General features: G+C 46.4%; 1 protein-coding gene across 1 annotated transcript; it reads right to left on the reverse strand.

Annotated features, from left to right (window-relative positions):
* STRA8 (stimulated by retinoic acid 8) lies at positions 1–27,018 on the reverse strand. The gene is made up of 9 exons (XM_012806237.2): positions 27,010–27,018; positions 25,677–25,742; positions 17,533–17,730; positions 15,695–15,770; positions 15,133–15,217; positions 9,682–9,949; positions 5,339–5,412; positions 2,417–2,528; positions 1–136 (listed from the first exon to the last, which is right to left on the reverse strand). The coding sequence occupies exons 1-9, from the start codon at positions 27,016–27,018 to the stop codon at positions 68–70; spliced, it is 957 nt and encodes a 318-aa protein (XP_012661691.1). The 3' UTR covers positions 1–67.

Here is a 27,018-nt window from a genome sequence, read left to right on the forward strand (position 1 = left end):
GCTGCCAACATTCAAACTTGGGAACTGCCCACCCTCCTGCATGCCTTCTCCTCCCAGCTGTTGTGCATTACAGGTCTTCATCGTCAAAGGTCTCCAGGCATGTCAACATGAGCATCTCATCGTCCAGGGCTGGTTCCTGTAACACACGGGGAGAAAAGGTCTCCTTTCACCCCAGGCACACAGGAAGGCCCCCAGAGCTTGGGCGAGCCCACCTCCCCCAGTCTCTTCCTCACATCTCTTCAGCTGCACTTTTATCTCCAGCTTGAGATGAAACAAGCTTCTCTTCCTACACAGGAGAAGGTCCCATTTCCATTTTACTAGACTCAACACTCTGTGACCTCTAGAAACAATATAGCAGAAGTGGCTTTCTTTTTTTTTTTTTGGCCAGGGCTGTGTTGGAACCCACCACCTCTGGCATATGGGGCCGGCACCCTACTCCTTGAGCCACAGGTGCCACCCGAAGTGGCTTTTTTCCTATCCCGGGGATTTGCAAGATCCCATAAGAAAGAGGAAATCTTCAAGCTTTATGCAAGTGCCCAACAGAAGGTGGTGAGCTGCATCACGGTGTGCCCCCGATGGAACACTATGCAGCTGTTTGGTTTTTTTTTAAACAAGGAGATAGTTCTCTATCTGTGGGATATATTTTTTGAACAGTGCAAAACGCAAAGCAATGTGTATAGTAGGCTACTGTTTGCATCTGAAAAAATAGGTAAATATCTGTAGAATATCCTTGGATGAGTGTACAAGGAACTGATCCCGGCAGTTGCCTCTGGAGGAAGGTACCAGGTAATACAGGGACACTGCCTGGCAGGAGAGAGACTAAGTTTCCATTGTGCATCTTTTGACCACTTTTGAATTTTATGCCATACACAAGGGTTACCTATTAGGAGACTTTTTTTTTTTTTTTTAAAGAAGTAGCACTATATTTGTTTAGCAAATATTTCTCATTCCATTTATGATGGCCCCAGCCAACCACTTAGAAGTCTCCACTACCTCTTCCCCTGAAAGTATGTTCCTGGGTTTTTGCTCTGTCTGTTCCACCCCAGCAGACAATGACCCTGCAGACTGATATCCCTGCACATCAGGGTCAATCCCCGTGGACCCCAGGCAGCATCCCTACTCCAGTCAACCATCTGAACAATGTGGGACCTGGCCCAAGGGTGACAATCAGGTGCAAGGATGACCTGTGCAAACAAGGCTTTTCAGACTTCCCCACACTTTCCCCACAGGGAGAGGGGTGCCAGAAAGGTGGGGTCAGGTGGTTTCTAGAACAATCACATGGGCCCCTGTTCAGGGAGAAGACAAGATTGAAATTTCCCTCTTTACAACAGAATCTGTCAAAGCCCAAGATCTGTCCCAGAGCCACCAGGACAGCTTGTTCAAAATACAGATTCCTGGGCCCAGCTCTCACAGCACAGAGTGGGAATCTTGAGGCACCAAGAACAGGCCCCAAGGCAATCCTTGGGAGTGCTGCCATTTGAGTATCTTTACCTTACAGGGATCCTCTACTCCCTGCTGGTTCTGTCTTTCCTGCCATATGTGGAGAAAGGAAGGAAAGAAAGCATAGACTGTCCTTTTAATCTTTGCAAAGTCCTGGAAAAGTAGACTAATTGTGCGGGAGAGAAAGTGGGGACTCTTGCTCTAAGGAGCAGCCAGCCAAGGTTTGGTGGGGAGCAAGCTGCAAGGAGGGGCTCTTAACTGCAAAGGGGGCTTCACAGTGGCCGGCAGAGGGAAATGAAGAATTGGTGAGAGGAGGACCCAGTTATACTCAGCCTACTGAACAGGGGTCCTAATTATCTTCAGACAGACATTTGCTACTATTATCGTTTGCCTTTAAAAATAAACAGTTGTGCTTTTTGCTAAATTAGTAGAGAAAATCCATGGTTATGAATCTGAAAGGGCCAGTCTCCTTGGTGGCTCAAGCATAAGCCACCTCCTCCCCATGAAAGCTTCCAAGAATAAACTCCCTAACCAAGACTTACCACTACTCATGTCACGGTAAGTGGCATAGTCAACTTTTGGAAGCAGAAATTAATATTTTTCAAGAGCCAACAGTAAATATTCCCCTGAGGTCTTAGAAGATGATGGAATAGCCCAGCCTTTTGGAAAGATGTCATCAAAGGCATTTATAAATGCCCGCTAAGAGCCAGGACTCTGGGATCTGGACCTTGAATCAAAGGGCTCCCATTCCTGGTCTGCCCTGAAGGACATCCTTCTGTTTCTTTCCTCAGTTTCCCCAGATGTCTTCTGCCCACAGGATACATCAAGCTGCGGTTGACCATCCATGGAGTAGGCGAGAGAAAATGAAAGATCTCTACACAGTGGCCTCTCCTGGTGTGACAGAGGGTGAAGTCCAGCGAGGGCCCATCCTAAGGGAGTGGGCAGAGGTCTCACAACACACTCTGCTCTGTCCTACCTGTTTTAACTGACTGTTAACATAGCAAAGTCCTTTAAAGAAATCGATGATCTGCATATAGAGCTGAAACTTTTCCTCAGAATTTTCTGCATTGAAGATGGCAAACATTGAACTACAACAAAAGAAGAAAGAAACAGCAAGTAGTCAGGCTCCTAATCTTTCCTCTCTGTTCCCCACCCCCCAAATGTTTGGATTACTGTGTGAACTATGCAATTCAAAATTCTCAAACAGCCCAGACCTCTTCTGCAAAGGTTTGTATTGCCTCTGTTCAAATGTCATGCCTGGAACCTTCTAGAAAAATTGAGATCATGGTGAGACTGGCTCTCGTCCCCTAATTTAGTATTCTGAGCTGTAGCCTCTGGAAATGGGAGCAAGATTTCCGCTACCCCTCAGAGTCGACCTGCAGCAATACCCTATGGTTCTGGCCACCTGACACTGGTAGGGCCACTCAGGGAGATAGGTTTGAGCTCTGTCCCCTAAGATGCCCCAGATGTGGAACTCAAGCCCTGGTGTAGAGAGGAGGCCTGTTTTGCAGGCTTCTTGCCCAGCACCTTCCTGAGACAAGGTGGAAAGCCCCATGTGACTGGGACCTTGGAGCACAGAGGTTGTGAGCTGTTTAGGGCAGTCAGCGTTGTTTTTTTTTTTTTTTTTAAAGAGACAGAGTCTCACTTTATTGCCCTTGGTAGAGTGCTATGATGTCACAGCTCACAGCAACCCTCAACTCCTGGGTTTAGGCAATTCTCTTGCCCCAGTCTCCGAGTAGCTGGGACTACAGGCGCCCACCACAACACCCAGCTGTTTTTTGTTGCAGTTTGGCTCAGGCTGGGTTCAAACCCACCACCCTTGGTATACAGGGCTGGTGCCCAGGGCAGTCAGAGTTTTAACCTCCCTTCCTCCTGGGAGAAGGTCCTATCATCAGCTTAGCAACCCTCTGTCAGCATTCCTGCCTTTTCTAGAGAAAGAAGGAAGCATTTTTAATAGGTTGCTTTTGTAGAAGGGTAAGTAGTTCTCAATACTGCCTGGCAAGTACACTTTGGCAACTTCTTGACAAAGTTATCTTAGCAGCTCAAGCCTAGCACAGAAATTGGAATGCCCTCTTCCAGCCAGTTTCAGCAAACCAAAACTCCCCACACAGTTTTGGAGAGGACAAAGCAATCCTGTCACTCCCACTTTTCCTCAAGTCCACCTAGGCCTGGGTGGAGCAGGAAGAAGGGAGAGAGAGACAAATGCTGATGTCCGGTTTGGCTGCAGGTCTGCTCCAGGCCCCAAGGCCTCAGCACCATAGCCCAGCCTCCCACCAGGAGGATAATGGAGATACTCGCTGGGACCGTAAGGACGACTGTCACCCTCACTCCCAAGGCAGAAAAACTAAATGTCCAGGCTTCGGTTAGCTATGACTCCAGGACAGGTATGTCCTTTTGGGCATAAGACCATAGGTTTTCAAGCAAAGTAGCAAGAAAATTTCAGTCCTAAACTAGTCCTCTCTCAGAAAACACCCCTTTGGGATAGAGTTAGTTAAACTGCTTCTTTTGAAAATTTCCCAAATTCTATTCTGTGTTTCCCTACTTCATGGGGCCAGCCATTCCCTTCCGCTCCAGCCCCATCATACCCACTGCCATCAGTGCTATGAACAGCAGCCTCCTCCAGGCCCAGGACACAGGCCAGTTTCCATGTTGGCCCCAAAGCCTCTGCCCACTTCTCCTGCCAGATCAACTGCTGTGACCCACCCTTAAGCTGCCTGGCACTAGATGCTACAGACTGTGTCCCCTTGAAACTGACACAGTCTATAGCACCCAGTCTTAGTAACCCCCAAGGTGATGGTATTAGAAAGTGAGGCATTGGGAGGTGATTAGGTCATGAGGGTGGAACTCTCATTCATGGAATTAGTGCCCTTATAAAAAAGGCCCCAGAGGGCAGCACCTATGGCTCAAGGAGTAGGGCGCCCACCCCATTTACCTACCGGAGGTGGTGAGTTCAAAACCCACCCCAACCAAAAACTGCAAAAAATAAAAGAAATAAAATAAAGAGGCCCCAGAGAGATTCCTTGCCCCTCCCACCATGTAAGGTTATATCCAGAATATGCCATCTGGGAGGAAGCAGTCCTCATGAGACTCCTGAATCTTCTGGCACCTTAGTCTTGGACTTCCTGGCCTCCAGAACCACGAGGGATGAATCCCTGTTGTTTATAAGCCACCCAGTCTATGATGTCCAGTGTAAGACTGGACTTAGAGCAGGGATAAGCAGGATGAGGCACTCTGGGAAGGCTGTGCAAAGTGGCCAGAAGCATTTCCACAACCTGGAGCTGACAACCTGCTGTGTCTCAGCCCTGCACCAGGATGGAAGAATTATTTTTATTTTTATTTAAAACTTTTTGGTATAGATTTAGGGGGTATGAGTGCAGTTTTGTTACATGGATACACTGTGTAATGGTGAAGTCTGGACTTTTGGTGTAACCCTCACCTGATTAGTGCACATAATGCACCTTGAGTCATTTCTCATCTCCCCAACCTCCTACCCTCCTGCTCTTCCAAGCCTATTAGTCTACTCTCTATCTCATACACTCATTATTTAGCTCCCACCTATAAGGGGTGTGAATGGGTCCAGGGCACAGGCTGGTTTCCATGTTTAGCTCTACCTATAAGTGGGAGCTAAATGTGGTATTGGACTCTCTGTTCCTGACTTATTTTACCTAAGTTAATGGCCTCCTGTTAGGAGAAAAGAATTTTCTCCTCTGAGGTGCCCCAGATGATGCATCCTCAGGACAATAACACAATATTAGCACCAGCCCACTTTCAATCACAGAAAAAAGTGGATCACCGAGAACCTCCAATGAATTATGTACCCATGTGGGAGCAGTGCAGGAAAGGCTCCTAGTCCCCCCAGCGGGGCTGCACACACACATTCTCACACCCTCTCCCTCACCTGCAGCTAGATGGACTTGGAGCTTCACTCTTGTCCAGGAAACTGGCCACATCGAAGGCATCTTCAAAAAGGATCTGAAAGAAAGCACAGAACTTAATGTGTCAGAAATAACAGACTAGGCTGCTGGGGGAGAGGTGAGTGAAAGGGCAGAGGACACCAGCATCCCACCTGGGTCCCAAGCCCAGGGGCTCTGCTCAGTGATCTTCTCGGAGGCTGAATACTAAAGCTCTACATTTCTGAGACAAACTATCAGCCCCAGACGTAGCTGAGAGAGACAGGAAGCTCTGGGAACAGGGTCTCCTCCTGCTTAAGCAGGTAGACGCTCAGGCAAGACTCAGGCCATTGTTGACACATTGCTCTATTTCCCTCCAGATGCTTCCCCAGGCATATTTTATCATTTATTTCCAAATTTGGAATCTTGCTACTTAGACAGATTTTCATCCCACTTTTCCCTAATTTGTTAAAGAATATTAAATGCGTTATGGACACATGATTTACCCTTAGGATCGCCAGATATAGCACATAAAAATACAACTTAACTTTGAGTTTCAGATAAAGAATGAATAATTTAAGGTAAGCATGTTCTGAACATTGCTTGGGACATTTTTGTATTAAAAATGTAACTGAGGCCGGGTGTGGTAGCTCATGCCTGTAATCCTAGCACTCTGGGAGGCCGAGGCTGGTGGATTTCTTGAGTTCACAAGTTAAAGACCAGCCTGAGGAAAAAGTGAGACCCCCCCCCATCTCTACTAAAAATAGAAAAACTGAGGCAAGAGGATTGCTTGAGCCCAGGAGTTGGAGGTTGCTATGAGCTATGATGCCACAGCACTCTTCTCAGGGCAACAGCTTGAGAATCTGTCTCAAAAAAAAAAAAAAAATGTAACTGGGCATGCTTTACTTTATCTGATATCCCATTGATATCGAAAGTCATGCCAAGGAGAGGCGAGGGAGTTCTCTGGCCCTGAGTTAGCAGGTACTAGCAGGGTCTCACCTCACCCCTCCCCGGGACCCACTGCTCTTCCCCAGGGGTCTGCCCGTTATGTCCCTTTCAGTTTGCTTCCCCAGAACTGACTCCCTTGGGACTCTGGTCCCCTTCCTAGTTTTCTGGACATTTTTTGGTGTCCTTCTACTTAATATCTCTTTGGTCACTTCAAGGACAATGTAGAAAGGGGCCATAGAAAGGCCTGGGCTTCCATGTCTATCAGCCCAAAAGCCCATCAGCTCCACATTTCTCCCCAGTAGGCCTGAAACAGTGACCCAGGACCTACATTCCTGTCTTCAACCAGTCAGCTCACCAAAGATGTAGGGCACACATATGCAAAACCCTCTCACAACCAGCCTGGGAAGGGACCCCCTCCCGTCCAGCCTCTGTGACCCTTCTGGAGTGCTCACTACACTCACTGGGTCTTGCCTTTCAGAACTAACATAGAATTATCCAGTGCCTTCTGGGCACACCTGACCCTGAGTCCAGCTGCTGGCCTCTAACACAACTGTTCCACAGTAGAACCTCTCCAGATGGACCACAGCTACAGCAGGTTCACTGCAGCCAATTTAGAAGCCACAGCAGGCTTCGTCCCTGCCTCAAGCATGAGCCCTCTCTGTCCCACCTACCTTATCACTCAGCCCTACAGTGGCCCAAACCTGGGCACAGCTCCTGGGCAGGGCTGAGAGAATCTGCTGACAGTTTCCCTTAACACCAGAACAACATCAGCCCACAGCCCTCCCTGAGAAAAGTCCAGACAAGCTGTTTTCATGATTTGGAGACATTAGATTCTATGTGTTTTCTCTCTGGATCTGCTCTCCTTTGAGAAAGTGTTCATGCTGATAAATGCATACAGTCAGATTTGATGGAATTGCTCAGGCTTTTAGTATACATAATCATGTGTGGCTTAACAGAGAGGATGCATTCTGAGAATTGTGTCCTTAGGTGATTGTATCATTGTGTGAATGTCACAGAGTGTACTTACACAAACCTAGATGATATACATGTTTTCATTTACATTTTTTATATGCAAAATGAAATGTCCCAGTACCAGTACTGAATATCAATCATTTCCCCTACTGATCTGCAATGCCAGTGTTGAGTGCCATATATCAGGTTTCTGTATGCTCCGTCATAATCTCAGGGGACCACCAGTGTACACGTGATACCTCATTGACCAAAACATTGTTATACAGCACATACCTGTATTTTCCTTTAGTCTTCTTTGGGTGAGATCCAGGGCAAGGCACTCTGAGGCTATAAAGACACCAGGCCTGGCCACCCTTTCACACTTGCCTCAGTTAAGAGGTCTTTATCTGCCAGTCATCTGGCTCTTCCTGAACCACTTTGGAGGAGAACTCACATCTTTTCAATAGTGGACCCAGCACTGGCGGACCAACAGATCAGAGTCTGGTGGACTGATGACTGGGTGGGGGAGGGGCCAAGACAGTAGCTGATAGACCTGTCACACATCTGTCCAGAGAGTCCCCTTCAGTAATGCCCGCGTGCATCAGTCCCCTGGGGCGCTTATTAAAGCCACAGATCGGGAGGCTCCACTGTCACGGATTCTAATTTGGTGAGTCTGGGGTAGGAGCCGGTACCCTCCCTTTCTACTGATCTCCATATGTGACACTGAGAAGCATGAGGAGGATAATGGCGGATTGACCACCAACAGGGGACTAACAGGCAGAGTGATTTGAAAAACGTGTGATGAAAGACACGCAATCCTTAAAGCAGAAACTGGGTGTCCTGGGCAAGTCATAGCGCTTGCTAGGTCTATAAACTAGAATAGGGTGACCAGACGTCCCGCTTTTGGCGGGACAGTCCCGATTTTTAACAATTTGTCCTGTGTCCCGCGGCATTTTAAAAAAGTCCAATTTTGGAAAGAATGCACCAACGGGCGGGAAAACAGGAAGGGAATATATGGTTTTCTGCTGCCATGTGGCTATTTTGTCAGAATATGAGTTTTATATTATTTTTGTTAATTTTATAATGTTAAACTGTAATAATAACAAATAATTGTTGAGAAGTGATTATCCAGAACTGCTTATCAAAGTTTGCATTGTTGTTAGGCCCTGCCCTACCCCGTCCCCTGCCCCGTCCCCTGCCCCGTCCCTTGCCCCGCCCCCGCCCCTGCCCCACCCCCCTGGCCAAGTTGCCCGCTTTACAAATGTTAAAATGTGGTCACCCTAAACTAGAAGGACAGGACTGGGTGATATATCTGTTACTCTCCAAGCTTGGGCCTAATAGCTCTGGAAACTTCAAGACTGATGGGAGCATTCCAGGTGTCCCTGAGGGTCAGAGGCAGTCTGAAGCTCTCTGGCCCTAAGAATCCACAGAGAGACCCTGGAAGACTAGTATGACGAAAGGGACCACCTACTGAGGGGCACTTGCAACATAAGGGCAAGGGGGTGGCATTTATTAGGTGGAGACCATGGATGCTAAATGTCCCAGCACTGCACAAGACGTGCAGAGAGGAAAGAAATCACCTGACCTGTGCGGTGGGAGAGGGGCGAGGACAGCCCCAGCCTGTGTAGTCTTCTGAGGCTCTGCTAATTCCAGAAGAGCAGCAGTGGGCCAGCTTTCATCTCACTGCAGAGCGACTGGAAATGCCACCTGACGCTCTGCCGCGAAGACCACAGTGGTCCCACCAGTGTCCTCTAACCCCAGCATCATCCCTTCACAGATGCTACACAGCCTCCTTTTGGCTGAGCTTGCTCAGCGCTCTTGGGGGCGGGACCGGTAGCCTTTCAGGGCCTGGACCTGATTGGTCCAGCTGTCCCAACTGCCAGTCATTGGTTCAGTGGGCTGGCAATCTGACCAGTTCTGGCCTATGAGAGGCAAAGAGGGGTATGGAGAGGTTTCTGAAAAAGTTCTTCCTTGCTCCTTAAGAATAAGCTTTCAGGGGGGTAACTTTATCCGCTGTCCAGGTGAAGGAATGAGGGCTGGATTGCTCCAGCTTCCCTCTCGGGGGCTGGCGGAGAAGGCTGAGAGCACAGCCTTCTGCTGGAGAGGCCGCAGGGCAGAGGGAAGGGAGGGGCTGAGCTGGGGTCTCCTCTCTGGATGTGAGCACTACATCTTTTCATGGTTTAATAATCAAGTCACTGGCTGCCAGAAGAATACCTTGTAGACAACCTTCTAACCCTGTTCTAATACCCATGAAAAACCCAAGAGATTAACAGGAGAAAAGCAGTGGCATTCCGCCGCCATGGAGGTTGGTTATGTTGAAAAAATCGGAAACCACCTGTGTGAGCCGGAATCCAAACAGCCCCTCAGATGAAAACTGCAAAACCCTGTCGTCCCTGGCCATGGTGGGAATGGACTTCCTGGCTCTCCAGGCCAGCCCGCGGGGCCTGCTCACCTCCTCCGGTGTGGAGACCAGCGAGCAACTGGCGCCCTGGCTGTCCATCCCGCTGTCCTTCATGCTGCCCTCAGGATGGGTGGACTCCTGAGCTGCTCCTGCATATTTCTGGGCCCAGGCCTGCAGGAGGCTGGCTTTCCTCTCCTCCGAAAAGTTCTGCCACAGGTGGGAGATGGCCGCAGAGACAATGGGCAGTGTCACCTCCTTGGAGGAAATGATCCCGTTGTCAGTCAGAAGGTCCATGGTCACCTTGTAAAAGCTGAGATACCTGGAACAGAAGTGGTGCCATCTCTCAGGCCTGAAGCTCAGGGGCGAAGCGGTCTCCTGAGAATTCCATTCCTAGCCTAGACCACAGCACAAGACTTGCCGCAGCGCCCTGGCCTACCAAGAACTTAACTGTACTAATCTGGGCAGGCCTCTGACACTTGGAGAATAGAGAAGCCTCTTAGAGGCCATGAAGGACATAGATTTGGGCCCCTCCCTAAGTCCTGCCAGTGTCCAGCAACATAATACCCTCTGCCCTATGGAACAGGAGAGGGGTGGCTTTTTAAGGAAACTCCTTAAAATTCTGAGCCCACGACTATGCAGGCCTGCTGTGACTCCTGCTTTACACTTAATTGAAAATTAATTTGGGGCCTATAAGTTGTGCCTTCAGGCTGTGGAGTGATCCTCCTTCTACTGGGCTAACACTGTGGAAGTCACCAGGGCTGCTATAGGGGCTTGAGTTTGTGGAGCAGGCTGTGGCCCTGATGTCTGAGCCAGCTGTTTACCGTGTTTCTTACTATGAGACCAGGGCAGATGTATGTGTGGGATCTTATGTGTGAGGAGGGTGTGGGGGTGTTGGGGAGCTTTAGCTCTCATAATCACCATCAACCCTCCCCCCACAAGGCACCCCAACAAAACACCCAGTCTAAGTAAAAACACTGGGTACTGTACAAATATGGCATCAAGACTATTTCTCTAGCCCCTCTACTTGTCTCATCCCCAAGCCCCTCCTATGTCAAGATTCTGGAGCTCCTGTGATTCAGGGACTGGTTTGAGTCATGCTAGAGGCTGCAGCAGACCCCCGCAGGAACTCCTATCCCTTTCCCCACAGAAGGGAGCTCCCCACCCAGTGTTTCACACCGTTCAAATTCCATGAGGTCTGGTGACAAAGTATCTGGGGACAGCAGGAGTTCCACATTTTTCTCCTCTACTTCCTCTTCCTCTTCTTCCTCTTCTTCCTCCTCTTCCTCTTCTTGGTCTTCCTCTCCCTCTTCCTCTTCTTCCTCTTCCCCCTCCTCCTCAGCATCCTTCCCCAAGGCCTCAGTTGGGCGCCAGGAGGAGGAGCCATTCTGAAGAAACCCATTTAAGAACAGGCTAAGGGAGAAAACAGAAACAATATCTAATATCGCTCATAAACATGGGCATAGAAAATGTAATTTTGGCAGTAAGATATAATCCAACTAAATATATATATATACAGTAGGACCCATACTTGACCACCTCCCTACATTGACCACCTCCTTGAATTGATCTAATTTTCATAGACTGGACATGCACCACGTGTGTGGGTCAGTACAGTGGGCCTAATTCCTAATGTTGAACAACTCCATTGTTACAGTCCCTTGCATGGTCAATTTATGGAGGTTCTACTGTATATCAGAAAAAGTTAATACTTTGTGACTTTATTCTAGGAATGCAAGGGCTGGTTCAGCATTTGAAAATCAGAATATTTCACCATATCAACAGACTAAAGAAGAAAATCCATATGATCATCTCAAAAGATACAGAAAAGGCAACTGACAAAATCAACGTCTGTTCATGATAAAAACGCTCAGCAAACTAAGAATATTAATAGAAGGAAACTGTCTCAACCTGGAAAAGGACAGCTACCAAACACCCTACAGCTAAAGTCATACTGAATTGTAAAAGACTATTTGTTTCTCCCTAAAGATCAGGAATAAAACCAGGACATCCAGCCTTACCACTGCTCTTCAAAATCATACTGGATCTTCTAGCCAGTCCAATAAGGTCAGCAAAAGAGGTAAAAGGCATACATACTGGAATGGAAGGAATCTGTCTTTATTTGTAGACCATATAATTATGTAGAAAATCTGAAGGAATCTACAACATGGCTAAAACTAAGAAGGGAGCTTAGCAAAGTTGAAGATATAAGGTTAATATATAAAAATCAATAGCATTTCTATATATACTTGCAATGAACAATTGGAAATTGAAATTTTAAGTATTTAGGTTTGTACCAAAAGATCAATCTATAAAGGAAAAGAATAAGTTGAATGCATCAAACTTTTATAATTCTGCTCTTGAAAAGATACTTTTTTTTTTGAGACTGAGTCTCATTCTGTTGCTCCAGACTAGAGTGCCATGGCATCATAGCTCACAGCAACCTCAAACTCCAGGGTTCAGGTTCCTTCTGCCTCAGCCTCCCAAGTAGCTGGGACTATGGGTGCTCGCCACAATGCTGTCTATTTTTATTAGAGACTGGGTTTCATTCTTGCTCAGGCTGGTCTTGAATTTCTGAGCTCAAGCAATCCTCTCAGAGTGCCAGGATTTCAAGTGTGATCTACCTTGCCCAGTCCTCAAAAGACACTTTCAGAGAATGAAACAACATAACACAATTTGGAAAGTTAGGACTTATGGGTATATTACATTGATATGCTCATATTATATATATATATATATAAGTGGATTATATATTGTGTTAAAATTGTGTTTAGTGATTGACTATACCTATAGGAATAATCCTCAAGGTATCATGTTGAGTTAAAAAAAGCAAGCTTACAAGAAGAAAACATAGGAAGGTTTTTAAAAATTATTTTTAGAGACAGAGTCTCACTTTATTGCACTTGGCAGAGTGCCATGGCATCACAGTTCACAGCAATCTCCAACTCCTGGGCTTAGGCGATTCTCTTGCCTTAGCCTCCTGAGTAGCTGGGACTACAGATGCCCACCACAACGCCTGGCTAAGGATTTTTTTAAAACTCTATAGCAGAGAATATCCAAATATCACCCCCAAACTCAGGTACCATAGTAGATTGATAAATTAAACTTCAATTTTACATGGCAAAAATAAAAAAACACAAAAAAAGTAAAAGCAAAATAATAAAACAAATGACCAAGGGAAAATTTTTTGCAAGTCATGTAATAGAAAGAGAACTAATTTCTCTGTATACATAAAAAGCTTGTGGCTTGGCGCCTGTGCCTCAAGTGGCTAAGGCACCAGCCACATACACCTAAGGTGGCAGGTTCAAATCCATCCCGGGCCGCCAAACAATGATGGCTGCAACCAAAAAGAATAGCCGGGCATTGTGGCAGGCGCCTGTGGTCCCAGCTACTTGGGAGGTGAGGGCAGGAGACTCACTTGAGCCCAGGAGTTGGAGGTTGCTGTGAGCTGTGATGCCACAGCACTCTACTCAGGGAGACAGCTTGAGGCTCTGTCTCAAAAAAAAGAGCTTGTACTATTAAATATAAGAAAAAGATCAGTAGCCCAACAGGAAAATGAGCAAAGAATAGGTACAAACAGTTCCCAGGAATGGACACACAAATGATCTTGAATAAAGGCACTTAGAATTCACTCATATTTATTTAATGGATTAATATATAATAATTATAAAATACAGTTAATCTATCCCTATGTTGGTACCACAATTTTAATTGATGTAGTGAAAAATCTTCCCTTATTATTATGATTGTAAAAGAAATGTAACCACTTTTCTATGGACAAGTGATACAAGTATTGATAAGATTTTAGTATGTTAATAAAGTTTGTACCTTATACCAATAAGGAAAGGAACATTTATATAATAAATGGAATTGAGATCACTGGCTAACCATTTGGAAGAAGCAAATGGAGACTGCTACACCACTGAGACCATCTCCTAGGCTGATTGTGGGGCAAGGCCCAGCCCCCGCATTCGCACACACATCCCACATCTACCTCCTTCCCCCTGAGACCTAAATGGTGATTAAAGCTGTCAGTAATCTGTTAATATACAGGTAGTTATTTCCTCCTTGACATTTTTTGTGAATTTTCACATTGTCTGCAATTTGTTTTACTTAATTTTTAATAATTTATTATTTTTCCTGATTGTTTCCTTAGGCTATAATAAGCACTTATTGTTTAAGAAATTTGGAAAATATGGAAAATCACAGAGAGGAAATTAGAAGTCATGAGTGATTCCACCAAAAACATTAGGAAACACCATTGCGTCATCCAGGCAGGCTTTTGGTAGGCTCTGAACGGCAAGTAGTTTGTAGTCCCCTTCACATAACGGGTAGAGACGACTTGTAACTCTGTCTCAGAGGCCAACGTGGACATACACCATGTCATGTAAACTAGATATGCCCAGGGTCCCCGAGAGATGACAGGGGCCACTTGTCACAACAGCTGTGCATGATGAAGACACAGTGCAGGGATGAGGCCATCCTCTGAGAGCAGAGCAAAGAATGTATGTACACCATCCACATAAAAAGCTCAGGTAGTGGTAGGTATTAAATATGAACCATGACAGCATAGAAGTAGAAGAAAGACATAAATCAGTTTCTCTTTCACAGTTTGAATGTGACATTATTAATAATGTTCCCTCTTCGGTATCTGTGACACCTGGGTGTATTGTGATTCATTTTCCTCTCTGATGTCACATTTGGCTTTCCTTAGGTTCCCATGACCCTTGGAATGTAGGCTGCAATTTGTATTTCTCATATTTTTATATGCAGGGTGACCATAAAGTTCATGTGCAGTTTTAAATTGCACCCTATTCTAAATTGCATACGAACTTTATGGCCATCCTGTATAACCTTTAATAAAGCCATTAGTTGAGGGTTTAAAAAAAGATACATAGCTGGGAGGCCGAGATGGCTGGATTGCCTGAGGTCATGGGTTTGAGACCAGCCTGAGCAAGAGAGAGACCCTGTCTCTAAAAATAGGGAGTTGTGGTAGGCGCCTGTAGTCCCAGCTACTTGGGAGGCTGAGGCAAAAGAATGGCTTGTACCCAAGAGTTTGAGGTTGCTGTGAGCTATGATGCCATGGCACTCTACCAGTGACAAACTGAGACTGTCTCAAAAAAAAAGATACTTAGGAAAAGCCACAATACGATACAAACACTATGGTCTCCTTTCTCTAAAAAGCTATGTGCAAATTTTTGTAAAAACTAGATGGATATTTAAAAACAGCTAGATCATATTCTTCAAATTTAACATTAATTTTCTTTGAGAGGTAACACAATATGTATTTCCGGGCTTTTCTGTTTCTACCTCTTCTATAACAAGCATGTATCATTTTTATAATTAGAAAAAATCCAATGCATGTTATCAGAATAAAAGAGAAAAAAATGAGACTTTTAAAAGGGTGAGCAGCAGCCCTGATGGCTCTGCAGGCTGGTGGGTGAACTGCTATCATCTGGCACGAGGTGGCAGGTTCCCATCCTCCTGTGGCTTGCAGGGTCTTACCTTTCATTTCCAGAGTACAGGCTGGCATATTCTTCCTTGACCTCCTCTAAGCTGCTTGCATTACCATCTTCCAGGTTGAGAGTTTCTGTTGGGGAGTTGAAGGCCAAGGTCACAAAAGGGAAAGCCAGGCCTCTGTCAAGTCATTCCCACCTTTCTGGCCCAGGTGGACCTTGGATGGGGCCCTGAACCCTCCCAGGGTCAGCACTAGGGAGCCAGAGCCCAGTTTCCACCTCTCACCCTAAGTGTGAGTGGAGAGTTGTGGACTGGCCCATTTCTCCTCTGAAGGTGAGGTCAGGTGTCTTCAGCAACACCCCAATAGGAAACTCATCAGAAATCAGGGACTCCTGCCTGTCCTGCCAGGCTGCAAGCTCCTGAGGACAGGGGCAAGTCTCTCGATTTTAGCCCACAAACAGTGCCTGGTACACAGTAGGCCCTCAGTAAATATTTGTTGACTCAGTATAATCCAATCTCTCTGTTTTCAGTTAAACAAACAAACAAACAAAAAAATTGAACTAGCTTTCTCTGGGGAGGGAGATGGAAGTGACAGGTAGGAGTCTATTACCTTTCAGCTTCAGCAAATTATTCAGAGTTTGTTCCAGTTCCTGAATGTGATTCTTTGCCTTATTCAGAATCTGCCACTGAGGACAGAGAGAGACAATGCTGAAAAGCCAGCCTTTCACTGCAGAGACTGGTTTTGTAGATCCGGAATCCCCTTCCCAGGGCCGAGGCTGTGCTTCCTCAGATGCAAAGTCTCATCCACTGACCTTGTCAGTGAAAAGGATGGGAAGTTTTTTCTGATGCACAGAAGGCGTGAAGTTTTGCTTATGTCCAGAAATGGATTCTCACCAAAATGTCAAAATACTTGAAGACAATTAAGCTTCGTTCAGCAAATTAGTAGTGCCGTACAAAGGCAAATGACCACAGAGGGTACTTGAAAGTGGAATAAAGGGGGACTGAGAGGGCACCACCTGGATGAGCATCAACCTCAGGCTTGCACAAAAGCCTAGAGTGAGCCCTCAGCTCGGTTATAACAATGTGCAGCGGCCTAGTTATTAGCATAAAAATGTGCTGCTTACAATATTTTTTATTGGCTAACTGCATACCCTCCAGATGATCTAAAAACTTATCAAATGCTCTGTCAACTAGAGCTCTAAATTTCCCCCTTCTTCCTCCCTCCCTCCCTTTCTTCCTTCCTTGTTTACTTCCTTTGTTCCTCCCTCTTTTCACCTTTTCTTCTCTCCTTCCTTCTTATATGTAACATTTGATGTCAAGGTAATAACTACAAGATTATTTAAAAACAAGAACTGTTAGTGGTTAGGCTGAGTGCTGACATTCTAACAGGGAAGACAAGCATGGACACAACTCCTCGTAACACAAGATGGAACTGAGCGAGTGTTTTCACAGGGTAAAAGCAAAGCATTGTGGAAATAAATGGACAAGGGGGAGGGACTGATTCCATCTGGACTGATCCAGAAGATTCCGTGGAGCAGGACAGCTGAGGAGAGTGAGCCACGCTGAGCTCTGAATTGTGCACAGAACCTCAAAGGCAGAGCTACCTGCATGAGCAAAGACACAGGCTGAGGAGGCAGGCCTCATTCAGGGATCTGTCACAGGGAGATGGGCCAGACTGTGGTATGGGCAGTGGGCGGGGACCCCAAAGCAGCTAGGGGGTGGCAGCCTGAGTTTTGCCATTGTAGATTCCCAGGGATTCTGGCTGCTGCCCAAAAAATAGGCTTGAAGGGAGCTGGAAGCACAGGGCTCTGGCCGACCCAATGAAGGTGAAGAGAACAGCGGCGACATGAGTCAATTGCAAGAACCCTCTGCGCACTCCTTTCAGAGCAAGATCCACCCCAATGATCCTACATGTTCAGCTTTCCCTAGTCCTGGGCTCATGATTATGCTGCTGAGTCAGCAACTAGTTGCCAGAATCTGGGGCTTGTTCTTAGGGTGAGAGGATGGATGATTCTATGGTCTGAATATTTCTGTCCCCTCCTAATTCATATGTGGAAACTTAATCCCCAGTGTGATAGTATTAAGAGGTAGGGCCTTTTGGGAGGTGATAAAATCATGAGAGCACAGCCCTCATGAATGGGATTAGAGTCCTTATAAAAGAGACCCAAGGCAGCTTGTTTGCCCACCCCTCATGTGAGGACTCAGCAGGAGGCCCTGTCTGTGAATCAGAGAGCAAGTCCTCATCAGACACCCAATCTGCTGGCACCTTGATCTTGGACTTCTTAGCCTCTAGAACCATGAGCAAAAAATTTCTGTTATTCATAAGTTTATTTGGTCTAAGATATTTGTTGCCACCCACTGGAGTAGCAGCTCCAGGCTAGTCCTTACCTTGTGACATAGTCCTGCCATGTATGAAAATGTCTTCTCCCCACACCCAGGACCCCATACCTTTGAGGCTGTGAGATCAGACTGGGAGTAAACAGTCTTCCTGAGGTTGCTGAAGAGCCCTGCCAAAGTGGCTCGGTGGCGGGCCTGGGACAAGCGTCTTCGGACCACCCGTGGCTCAAGCTCCTGCAGCTTTTCCAGTGGCCCAGGTGTTGCACTGCCACCGGGGTTATTGTCTTGTTCAGGGGTCGCCATTATGACATGTAACGTGATATGGATTTTGTTTTGCCCTAAATAATATAATCGCAACATTACAGGGAAAAGAAGTCAGAAAGGAGGAACCTCTCTCAAGTAAAAGGTCCCAAACCAATGAACATCATCGATAACAGATACAAAGTAAACCACTGATGGCACTGAAGCCTGACTCCTAAAAGCACAAGGGCGACCTAGAGTGGATTTACATTTGAGAAGCACTGGGACTTATCTCAGGAAGCTTCTAGCGCATTGCAGGTACTCACCAGATACTTGTTAAGTTCAAGTGTAGCCAAGGAAAGCAGCCATATCCTGAGATGCTGGGTTGTACAGTATGTTCAAAGCTGGTAGGTATGTATCCCATCCTATGAGGTCTTTTTTAACTTTAAAAATTGTCCCAGTACTGCAGAACTGAGCTCAGGGGAGGGTAGACCCTAATTCATCTGAAACCCCAGCACTGAGCACCTACTGGGGACTGGACTCCGGGAGAACCTCTTTGATCTGGGTAGTGGTTACACAGGTGTATACATATGAAAAAAATCCCTCAATGTATACACTTTAGATTTGTGAGCTTTTCTGTGAATATACTATACCTCAAAAAGAAAGAAGAAATGTACTTTATAATCTGTGAAAGCCAGAAGTCACCTGATGAGAGAGTGGTGGGACAGGATTTGCCTTGTCTTGTTCCTGGGGGGTTCTGGAGATGATCACTATGTCATCCTTTGTCACATCTGAGCTTACAAACCAGGAGCCTTTCCAAGGTGAGATGATTCTGGGACTGACATGCAATAATTATTTAATAAGAGACAGGGGCCAGGGCCTCTTACTAGAGCCGTGGAACCCTCCATCAGGTGCTCGCCCCACCTTGGATGAAGTCTGCTCCCTACTGCCCTGCCAGCTCTTGAACAGAGGGGCTGCATCTTCACCATCTCTGTTCCCCCAGAGTCCAGCCCCCAATAGGTGCTCAGTGCTGGGGTTTCAGATGAATTGGGAGTTGGAGTCTCCACAGGGTCCACCCTCACCTGACCTCAGTTCTGCTGTACAGGGACAAGGCACGACCTCCGTCAGAGGTTTGTCAAGTTTGATGTATGTCAGAGTCATCTAGGGAAACACCCAGGCTCAAAAACATTAGGTTGAAATCCACTGGGGTAGGTCCAGCCCCCAGCATCATAGGTGATTCTCACACTTTCAGCATTGCAGAGACATCACTAAGGCACCACAGCTGGAAGCAGCTGGAAACAGAATCTCCTCCATAAAGAGAATATTGGGGAAGAAAATAAGAGAAAATTTTTCCACTACTTTTTTAGCAGGGAGAATCAGCCAATGAGGAGGTGAAACCTGTAAGGCAGTATGGGATTTTAAGAACTTTTTAGGCCAGAAAGCAGCACTATCATCAACAAAGTAGTCTTGTTTCACTTTTCAGAACAAGGGTAGGAAGATGGCAACTGGATGACGCTGTAATTGTCCAAGCAGATCCCTGCAAGCCTCTGTGATGTCCATTACCAGGAGTTCCACCTGGTACCTTCCAAGAAAGAACAGCACTGAATCTCTGAGGTCCCGTGAGCCCAGCCCCAGGGCTGAGTTAGACTAGACTCCAGGTCTTTAGAGTCTCCAATTTCCAGACACCAACGAAGCTTTATTAAGAAGCAAAGTGAAACTGAGAAGGTTTTGAACTGTCCAGGGAAAAATGAGAAACTTTGAAATAGAATGATAGAGGTTTTCTTTACTTATGTAAATTAAAGAGAAACAGATGTACCTGGATACCAGGGAATTTAGGTTAACACACATAATGGGAAGCACCAATCTAGATGAATGGAGGTATAAAAATATCAGGGTCCTCCCAGGATTTCAAATTCTCGAATACTCGCAGAATACTAATGCCAAAGGTCTCTGGGCTTATGAGGCATCTGTTGCTCACCCAATGCCAACGCTGATAGTTTGGGTTTCTACCCAGACACTCTGCCTGAAGTAGCCGGATGGCATGTGGACAGTTTCAGTCACTGGATAAGGGTGCAGCCCTCTGGATAAGGGTGCAGCCTTCTGCCTCCCCCATAGTGGGAAGCCTTTCCCAGTCACTTGTGGCCTCTAGGTGTAGGGACCACACCAGAGCATCCTGGCCTGCTGCCTGGAGCTGTGGCTTCACCTTGCCCTGCCCTGATCAGGAATGGGGAGAAATTTCTCCCTCTGGGGCGGGGAGGGGGACCCCCAAAGAGAAGATGGGAAAATATCCTCCCATTCTCCTTGAAGCAGAGAAGCAAGTCTTGTCAGCATTAAACTTAATTAGATTTTATGTGATTTTTTTTTTACTTTGAGACAGAACCTCAAGCTGTTGTCCTGGGTAGAGTCCTGTGGCATTACAGCTCACAGCCATCTCCAACTCCTCGGCTTAAGTGATTCTCTTGCCTCGGCCTCCCAAGTAGCTGGGACTACAGGCACCCGCCACAACACCCAGCTATATTTTGATTGCAGCTGTCATTGTTTGGCAGGCCCAGGGTGGATTGGAATCCGCCAGCTCAGGTGTATGTGGCTGGTGCTTTAGCTGCTTAAGCTACAGGCACTGAGCTGATTTTATGTGATTTTAAATGTCCTCCCCCTAGATGTTCCCTCCTGCTCACCACTAGGAATGATTTTGCTGTGATTCTCAAAGGGCATTCTTTCCAAGTTATCTTTACTGACTTGGAATTTTGTTTTCATCTCTGTGGCCCTGCTTGGGTCTTAGGGAAATATTTTTCAGGCAGAGCTTTTTATTGCAATAATATAGTTGAGTTTGTCCTGTCAGTACCTGATTTGTGTGAAGGGCTGACTCACCCAGGACAAGTGCCTCAGAAGTCACTTGAGATGGGGGGTGGACAGGACCCTTCTCCACCTTATTCTAAGGTTAGTTCTTTTGCTAGGAAAAGGGGAATGGAACATACCGCAAATGAAATCCACCTGTAATCCTAGCACTCTGGGAAGCAGAGGCCAGAGGATCCCTTGAGTTCAGGAGTCTGAGATCAGCCTGAGCAAGAGTGAGACCTCAGGGCAGCACCAGTGGCTCAAAGGAGTTAGGCGCCATCCCCATATGCCAGAGGTGGCAGGTTCAAACCCAGCCCCGGCCAACAACCACAAAAGAGAAAAAAAAAAAAGAGTGAGACCTCATTTCTTCTAAAAACATAAAAATTAGCCTGACATCATAGTGGGTGCTTGTAGTCTCACCTGTTTGGGAAGCTGAGGCAGGAGTTTGAACACAAGAGTTTGAAGTTGCTGTGAGCCAGGGTGATGCCATGGCACTCTAGCTTGGGCAACAGAGACTGTCTCAAAAAAAAAGAGAGAGAGATCTAGCAGTGATTTTTTATTTACAAACAAAGACTTTTTCTTCTAAAATTCCTCTACAGATGCAGAATGTATTAAGGAAACTGCTCCCAGCAGTGTAAGGAATTACAGGCAGGGTAGAAAGTACAGTCTGGAATTCCATTGCTAGGGCCTGGAAAGTCTGCATTTAAATAACAGCCTTGAAAACTCAGAATCTCTCAATTTCCGCTTTCTTTCACTTTTGTTCTTTAGCAAAAGATACTTTTGCTCTCCAGCTCAACCTCTAGTCCATAGCTCAGTGCCCTCTTCCGCCTCCCTGGCCCCACTTTCTGTTGCAGGCCTCCTCAAACTATGGCCTGTGGGCCACATGCGGCATACCTAGGACATTTATCCAGCCCACCAGGTGTTTTTGCTGCCACTGCCTGTCCTGCTTAGCACCCGACTCGTCCCGGGGCCCACAGTCTGGCCCTCCAACGGTCTGAGGGACAGTGAACTGGCCCCCTGTTTAAAAAGTTTGAGGACCCCTGATCTAGAGCCAAGGTGTCTTTCCATTCTCAGTTTAAGTCTCAATTCCTTCAAGCAGTCCCAGCCCCAAATCACACTGGTCTCTAACTTAATCTTGTTTTGTCAACACATCAGTAAGATTTTTGGTCAGAGGCCAGGTGCATTGGTTCCCACCTGTAATACTAGCACTCTGGGAGGCCAAGGCAGATGGATTGCCTGAGCTCAAGAGTTCAAGACCAGCTTGAGCAAGAGTAAGACGCCCGTCTCTACTGAAAATAGAAAAACTAGCTGGGCATGGTGGTACATGTCTATATTCCCAGCTACTTGGGAGGCTGAGGCAAGGGGATCACTTGTGCCCAAGAGTTTGAGGTTGCTGTGAGCTATGATGCCACTTGCACTCTAGCGTCGGCAACAGAGTGAGACTCTGTCTCAAAAAACAAACAAACAAGCAAAAAAAGTTCTCTGGTCAGAATTCATGTTATTGTGCACAGACCTTCCCAGGGTGAAGGACCATGGGCAGGCATAAATGATGAACTCAAATATTCCCTTTCTTGGCTGCTTCTCCCAGACTAGAGCTGCTAAGAGTTTCCTGAACAACTAAGACAAAATCTCCCAAGCAGTGGGATGGGCAGAGAGGCTGGGTTGAATCAACTAAAGGAAAATGAAGATTTGGAGAAAAATCTGAGGGAGAGAAGAAATAACATCCTAGTTTTACCCTAACCCCAAAGACCTTTCTGTATCCCTTGCACTCATTGTCTCATGAATTCAGTTCTCAGCTATTCAGAGAAGCAATAGGTTTGAGAAAGCCAAAAAAGCCCTTTAAGAATGATGCTGCCAAGTACTACTTAAGAAAGGTAGGGAGAGATTACAGAAGGGCATGAACCCAGATATCCTACTCTGACTCAGGAAGTTGGCCATGCTTGGAGAGGTGAATGTGAATATTTGGGCATCTGAAACATGAGAATTGAGGGAACTCAGTACAGAGATAGTTTGAAGGGAGCCAGTCTTAAGACTCCAAGGCACATGGGATAACACAAGATGAACCGGTGTAGAAGGGCAGGCTGGATTATAGATTGGCTCAGGGCCTGGGTCATAATCCTAGTTTCCTGTTAACCAGTGTGTAACTTTGCATGAACCAAGAATCTCTCTAGGTTTTAATTTATTTATTTGTATAAAATAAATGGAAATTCTTTAACTAGATTATAGTCTAACCGTTTTTACTTCCAAAAGGATATGCTCATGATTCTGTGGCTATCTGGAGTAAGGGCAAGTGGCACAAGCTGCTCACATTCCAACAGAAGTGGGGCATGGGGCACACAGCAGCCTGAGAAGCTGCATCTTAAGGGATTCTGGGGACTGCATTGCAGTGAACAAATGTTTACTGGGCACTTCCTGTGTGTAAAGTCTATTCATTTTGCAAAAAACTGGGGCCAAAAATAACATTAGACATTTCAGAATGACCATAGCCCTGGCATATTACCCCCTTTAAATTGCTGTGTTCACCCTTATTGGTGAGATCAGCTTGCCAAGCATAACCTTTCAGGCTAAGTTAGGAGATGGCTTCATTGGTATGTTCTTCTAAAGGGGAATTCTGTGACAGTTCACACTGGCTCATGCCATATTTTCATTACCTCTCATCTATAAAGCAAAGCACATTTTCACGACTAAATATTTTCTTACTAAAACACCACTTAATACCCACTTAGAGCTGACATTTTAAAAACTCCCTAAAGTTTTTAAGAATGACCTCAACCTTCTACAAGTTTCAGAGAAACAATCACTTTAAAGCATCACTTCAAAAAACATTTGCATCACCAAACACTTGAACAATGTACAGCCACCCACAGGCAACTTCCTTTGACTCCTTATGCATATCATATTATGCAAAAAATATCCCAAACCATTCTTTGATATGTAGGTTGTCACCATGACATATACAAATGCCTCTGTAAACTCAGACTTAAATGTTCACCTGCTTAGTCCCACTGCAATGAATCCACTTGCCTATACACGAACACTCTCAGGCCCAAGGGCACTTTTCTGGAGATGAAGGTGGGCATCCATGCAGACGACTCCCGCACTCCAGGGACAGAGGCCACCTGGCCTCTCTGGCCAGAGTGGGATTCGTGGCTTCTGCTCCAGGCAGAAACAGACCTGACACCTCGCGTCATGGGAGCAGGGACCAATCATGTACCTGTCACTATCCTTCACAGCCAATGGGGACACATGGTGGCGGGCCAATGGGAGTGTGGGCATGGAAGAAAGTGTAACGAGTGTGGGAAGGCGACAAGAAAGGGCGGGGCTGAACTTCTCACCTGGCGGGGTCACGAAAGGGACAGGGAAGGAATGCCTGTCTCAGTCATCAGCTCAGGGGCTTCTCACAGCCTGCATGTACCCACAGAGGACTAAACGGACATCCTCTAACTCAGTGGTTCTCAACCTTTCTCATGCCGCGACCTTTTAATACAGTTCCTTCTGTCGTGGTGACACCCCCTGCCGTAAAATTCTTTTCGTTGTTGGAGAACCACTACTGAGTCTAACTACTTATGCTCACCTGACATTGAACCCAGTTTCCCCATCTCTCAAATGGGGTGATGCTGGCTCCTTGTAGGGTTGTCCTGAGGGTGAACAAAGACAGTTGTCTCAAGGCAAATATGAGAAAATGTAGGTGTGAAGTAAATAGACGCGTAAAAAGGAGAGAGGGAAGGACATTTCAAATAAGGCAAAGAGAAATGCGGGATGAGGAGGAAGAGGGGCGGAGCTAAGGGACCTTTAAAAGTTCGGGTTAAAATATCAAAAAGAAAAAGTCTTTACTCTTGGAGCAGTAGGAAGCGGATATTCTTCCAGCTTGGAAAAAAAATCATTTTTTCCTCTCCAAATACAGATGTACGCTTGTCTTTAGACCTCTTTTTCCTCATAGCCCTGTGTCTAGAGCATTTTCTTGATGATCATGATCCCACGACGTGGGTTGGACAGTGGGGGAACCAGCAGAGCCCTGAGCAGACACAGGAATAAGCTCCAGAAGTGACTCCGCCCCGCCCCCCACCCCGACTGTGGATGGAGGGACAGACGGCATCCTGACCCCTGTCTGACCTGAAGTGAGCAGGGGTGAAACCGAGGTCACACGGCTTAGCAGAAGCGGCAGTGCCTTTGGCAGCACGTGGATTTGGTTTCTCACCCAGGAATCCCCGCACAGTGACTGAGAGGGCGACCAACCAGCCCTGCGGAAGCGTGCATTAGGGAACCTGGCGTGAGGCGGCTGCTCCCTAACTTAACCTTGGGGAGTCACAGCCTCGTCTTTAAAAGGATTTTGATGGAACGTTCAATAAACAATGCGCTGTGGAACTCATTCTACTAAGTGAAACATGGCAAGAATGGAGAAACAAATGCCCATACTAAATACCAAGTCGGAACAACACCTAAGTGCGCAAACAGAAATAAATCGCAATAAAAATCTAGCTGGGGGGAGTAGGAAGTGGGGATGGGTAATTCACAACTATTGGGTACAGTGCACACTATCTGAGTGAAGGGCACACTTACAACCTTTTTTCACACTTATAACTTTGACTCATCTGTTTAAAAACAAAATACATAAACAAAACATGGGTGCCCCTAGTATTTTCAAATAAATTTTAAAAACCCAGTGCATTGTGTATACGGAAATTGTCACATAAATATCATCTAGTAGGAGTCAATTCTTCTTGTCCCTTTAAAGGTAAATTTAAATTGTTCATTTCACTCTGACATTCTGCCTAGGTCTGGGATCCTTCCCTTCTGGCTCTGAGGCAGCCTTTAGCCCAAAGATCCAGGGAGCTTTTCCCCCGCCTCTACCCCTGGTTTCTTTCTCCTGGCCCTGCCTCACACCTCTCCCCAAACCCCCACCTGTAGAAGCATTTCTGGGGGCCTGGTCAATACTGGGGAATCTCAGGAGTCTGTGAAGCCCTTTCTTAGCCTTTTTCTTGCACCAAGAGGACACAGAGAGGTTTGGGAATTTACCACGGACCTGCCCCAGCCTGCCATGTAGTAACCCCCTTCCCCCACTCACCCCAGCCAACCACTGCCACACATATACATTTGTCTTTCTGGATGCATCTCACCGGGGGACAGAGCTGCACCAAGAAGAGACCATCCCTGAGGTGGGATATTACTAAGAAACTCACCTGAAGCGGTCTGATTTCTTTATTGAAAATGAAGATCTGGTTGATTTCAGGCAACCCTTTCTGCAGCTACAAGGCAGAATGCTCTGCCCATGAACTCTGAGGATTTCCTGGTGACCTCTCACCAGTGCTAAATACACTGAGTTCTCCTCGGCCACATCCACATAGCATCACCCTCTGAGCCTCACTTCATCTGCCCAGTAGCATAGCTTCTGTTATAAAATACACCCCCCCATCCACAGTAACATAATTCCTGTCCAGAAATGTCCTCCCTTCATGGTAACATAGATCCTTCCCTGAATTACACCCTCTCAGAGTAATGTAGATTCTTCCTTGAAGTAACCCCTATCCCCTAGTAACCTAGATCCTGCCCCGAAATACCCCTCTCTCTCCCCCAGGATGAAAACATTTTCTCTCCCCAGATCTAGTTCAGCACCAGTCCAACCAGGAAGTCTTCAAAGATTCCTGCATTAGCAGCAACCCAGACAGCCACCCCTGTTCTCTGTGCTGGTCCTGACTTTATGGCTAAAGGAACAGCCTTTTGCATTTGTTCTCCATATTGGTTTCTACCCTTTTAATGCAATAAAGAGCAGGGGCCTCAGTCTCTAGCATCTTTTTATCCTTTGAACAAAATGAATGATGGACCACATACTGAGAATCTACGGTGTTCCTAATCCCCAAGGACAACCTTGTAAAGAGCCGCCTCTCCAGATTCAGATAGGGCCAGGGACCTGCCTGAGATCTCTCTGGTCCTCTGCTCTCCATTTCTCTTGGTGGCATTTAGTCCGATAAATATCAACTTCTTAGGCCAGAGGGAAATTTGCATGATCTTGTAACTATCGGAGCAAAAGGCTCTCAGCTAGTGGCTCCTAGGAGGGGTGAAAAAGACAAGAGACCCAAAGGAGGAGTGAGCTAGCTGATTCCAGCACTCTGCAAAGATGATCCTTAAACACAATCCCAGACAAGCTTTTGCCCACCATGTCCTTTTCACAGGGCCATACTTGTATTTTGGCTTCTAGGAGAGCCTGTTAATATAGTAAGCTCCTTTAGGGAGAGCAGGCATCCGTGGGCATATTCTGCCATAGGAGGGCCTAAGACACGTCCTTGAGACATGCAAGGGCAAGAGTTTCACCCTCCTCTGAACTTCATAGTATAACTCTCAAGGGCTCATGGCCTGTCATTGTAACTCAGGCTTCAACCTTCAATGGGACTTGCTTTTGGAGTTTCCGCTTTAAGCATTTAATGAATATGTGGAAGTGCTTCAAAATGTAGAAAGAGCTATGAAATACTGATAAAGAAAGTTGAGACTTGAAACTATTATACTCCAGCTCGGCACCTGTAGCAT

Source organism: Otolemur garnettii, unplaced genomic scaffold (assembly GCF_000181295.1).
Source record: "Otolemur garnettii isolate 467f Iridium unplaced genomic scaffold, OtoGar3 scaffold00049, whole genome shotgun sequence".
Classification (NCBI taxonomy): Eukaryota; Metazoa; Chordata; class Mammalia; order Primates; family Galagidae; genus Otolemur; species Otolemur garnettii.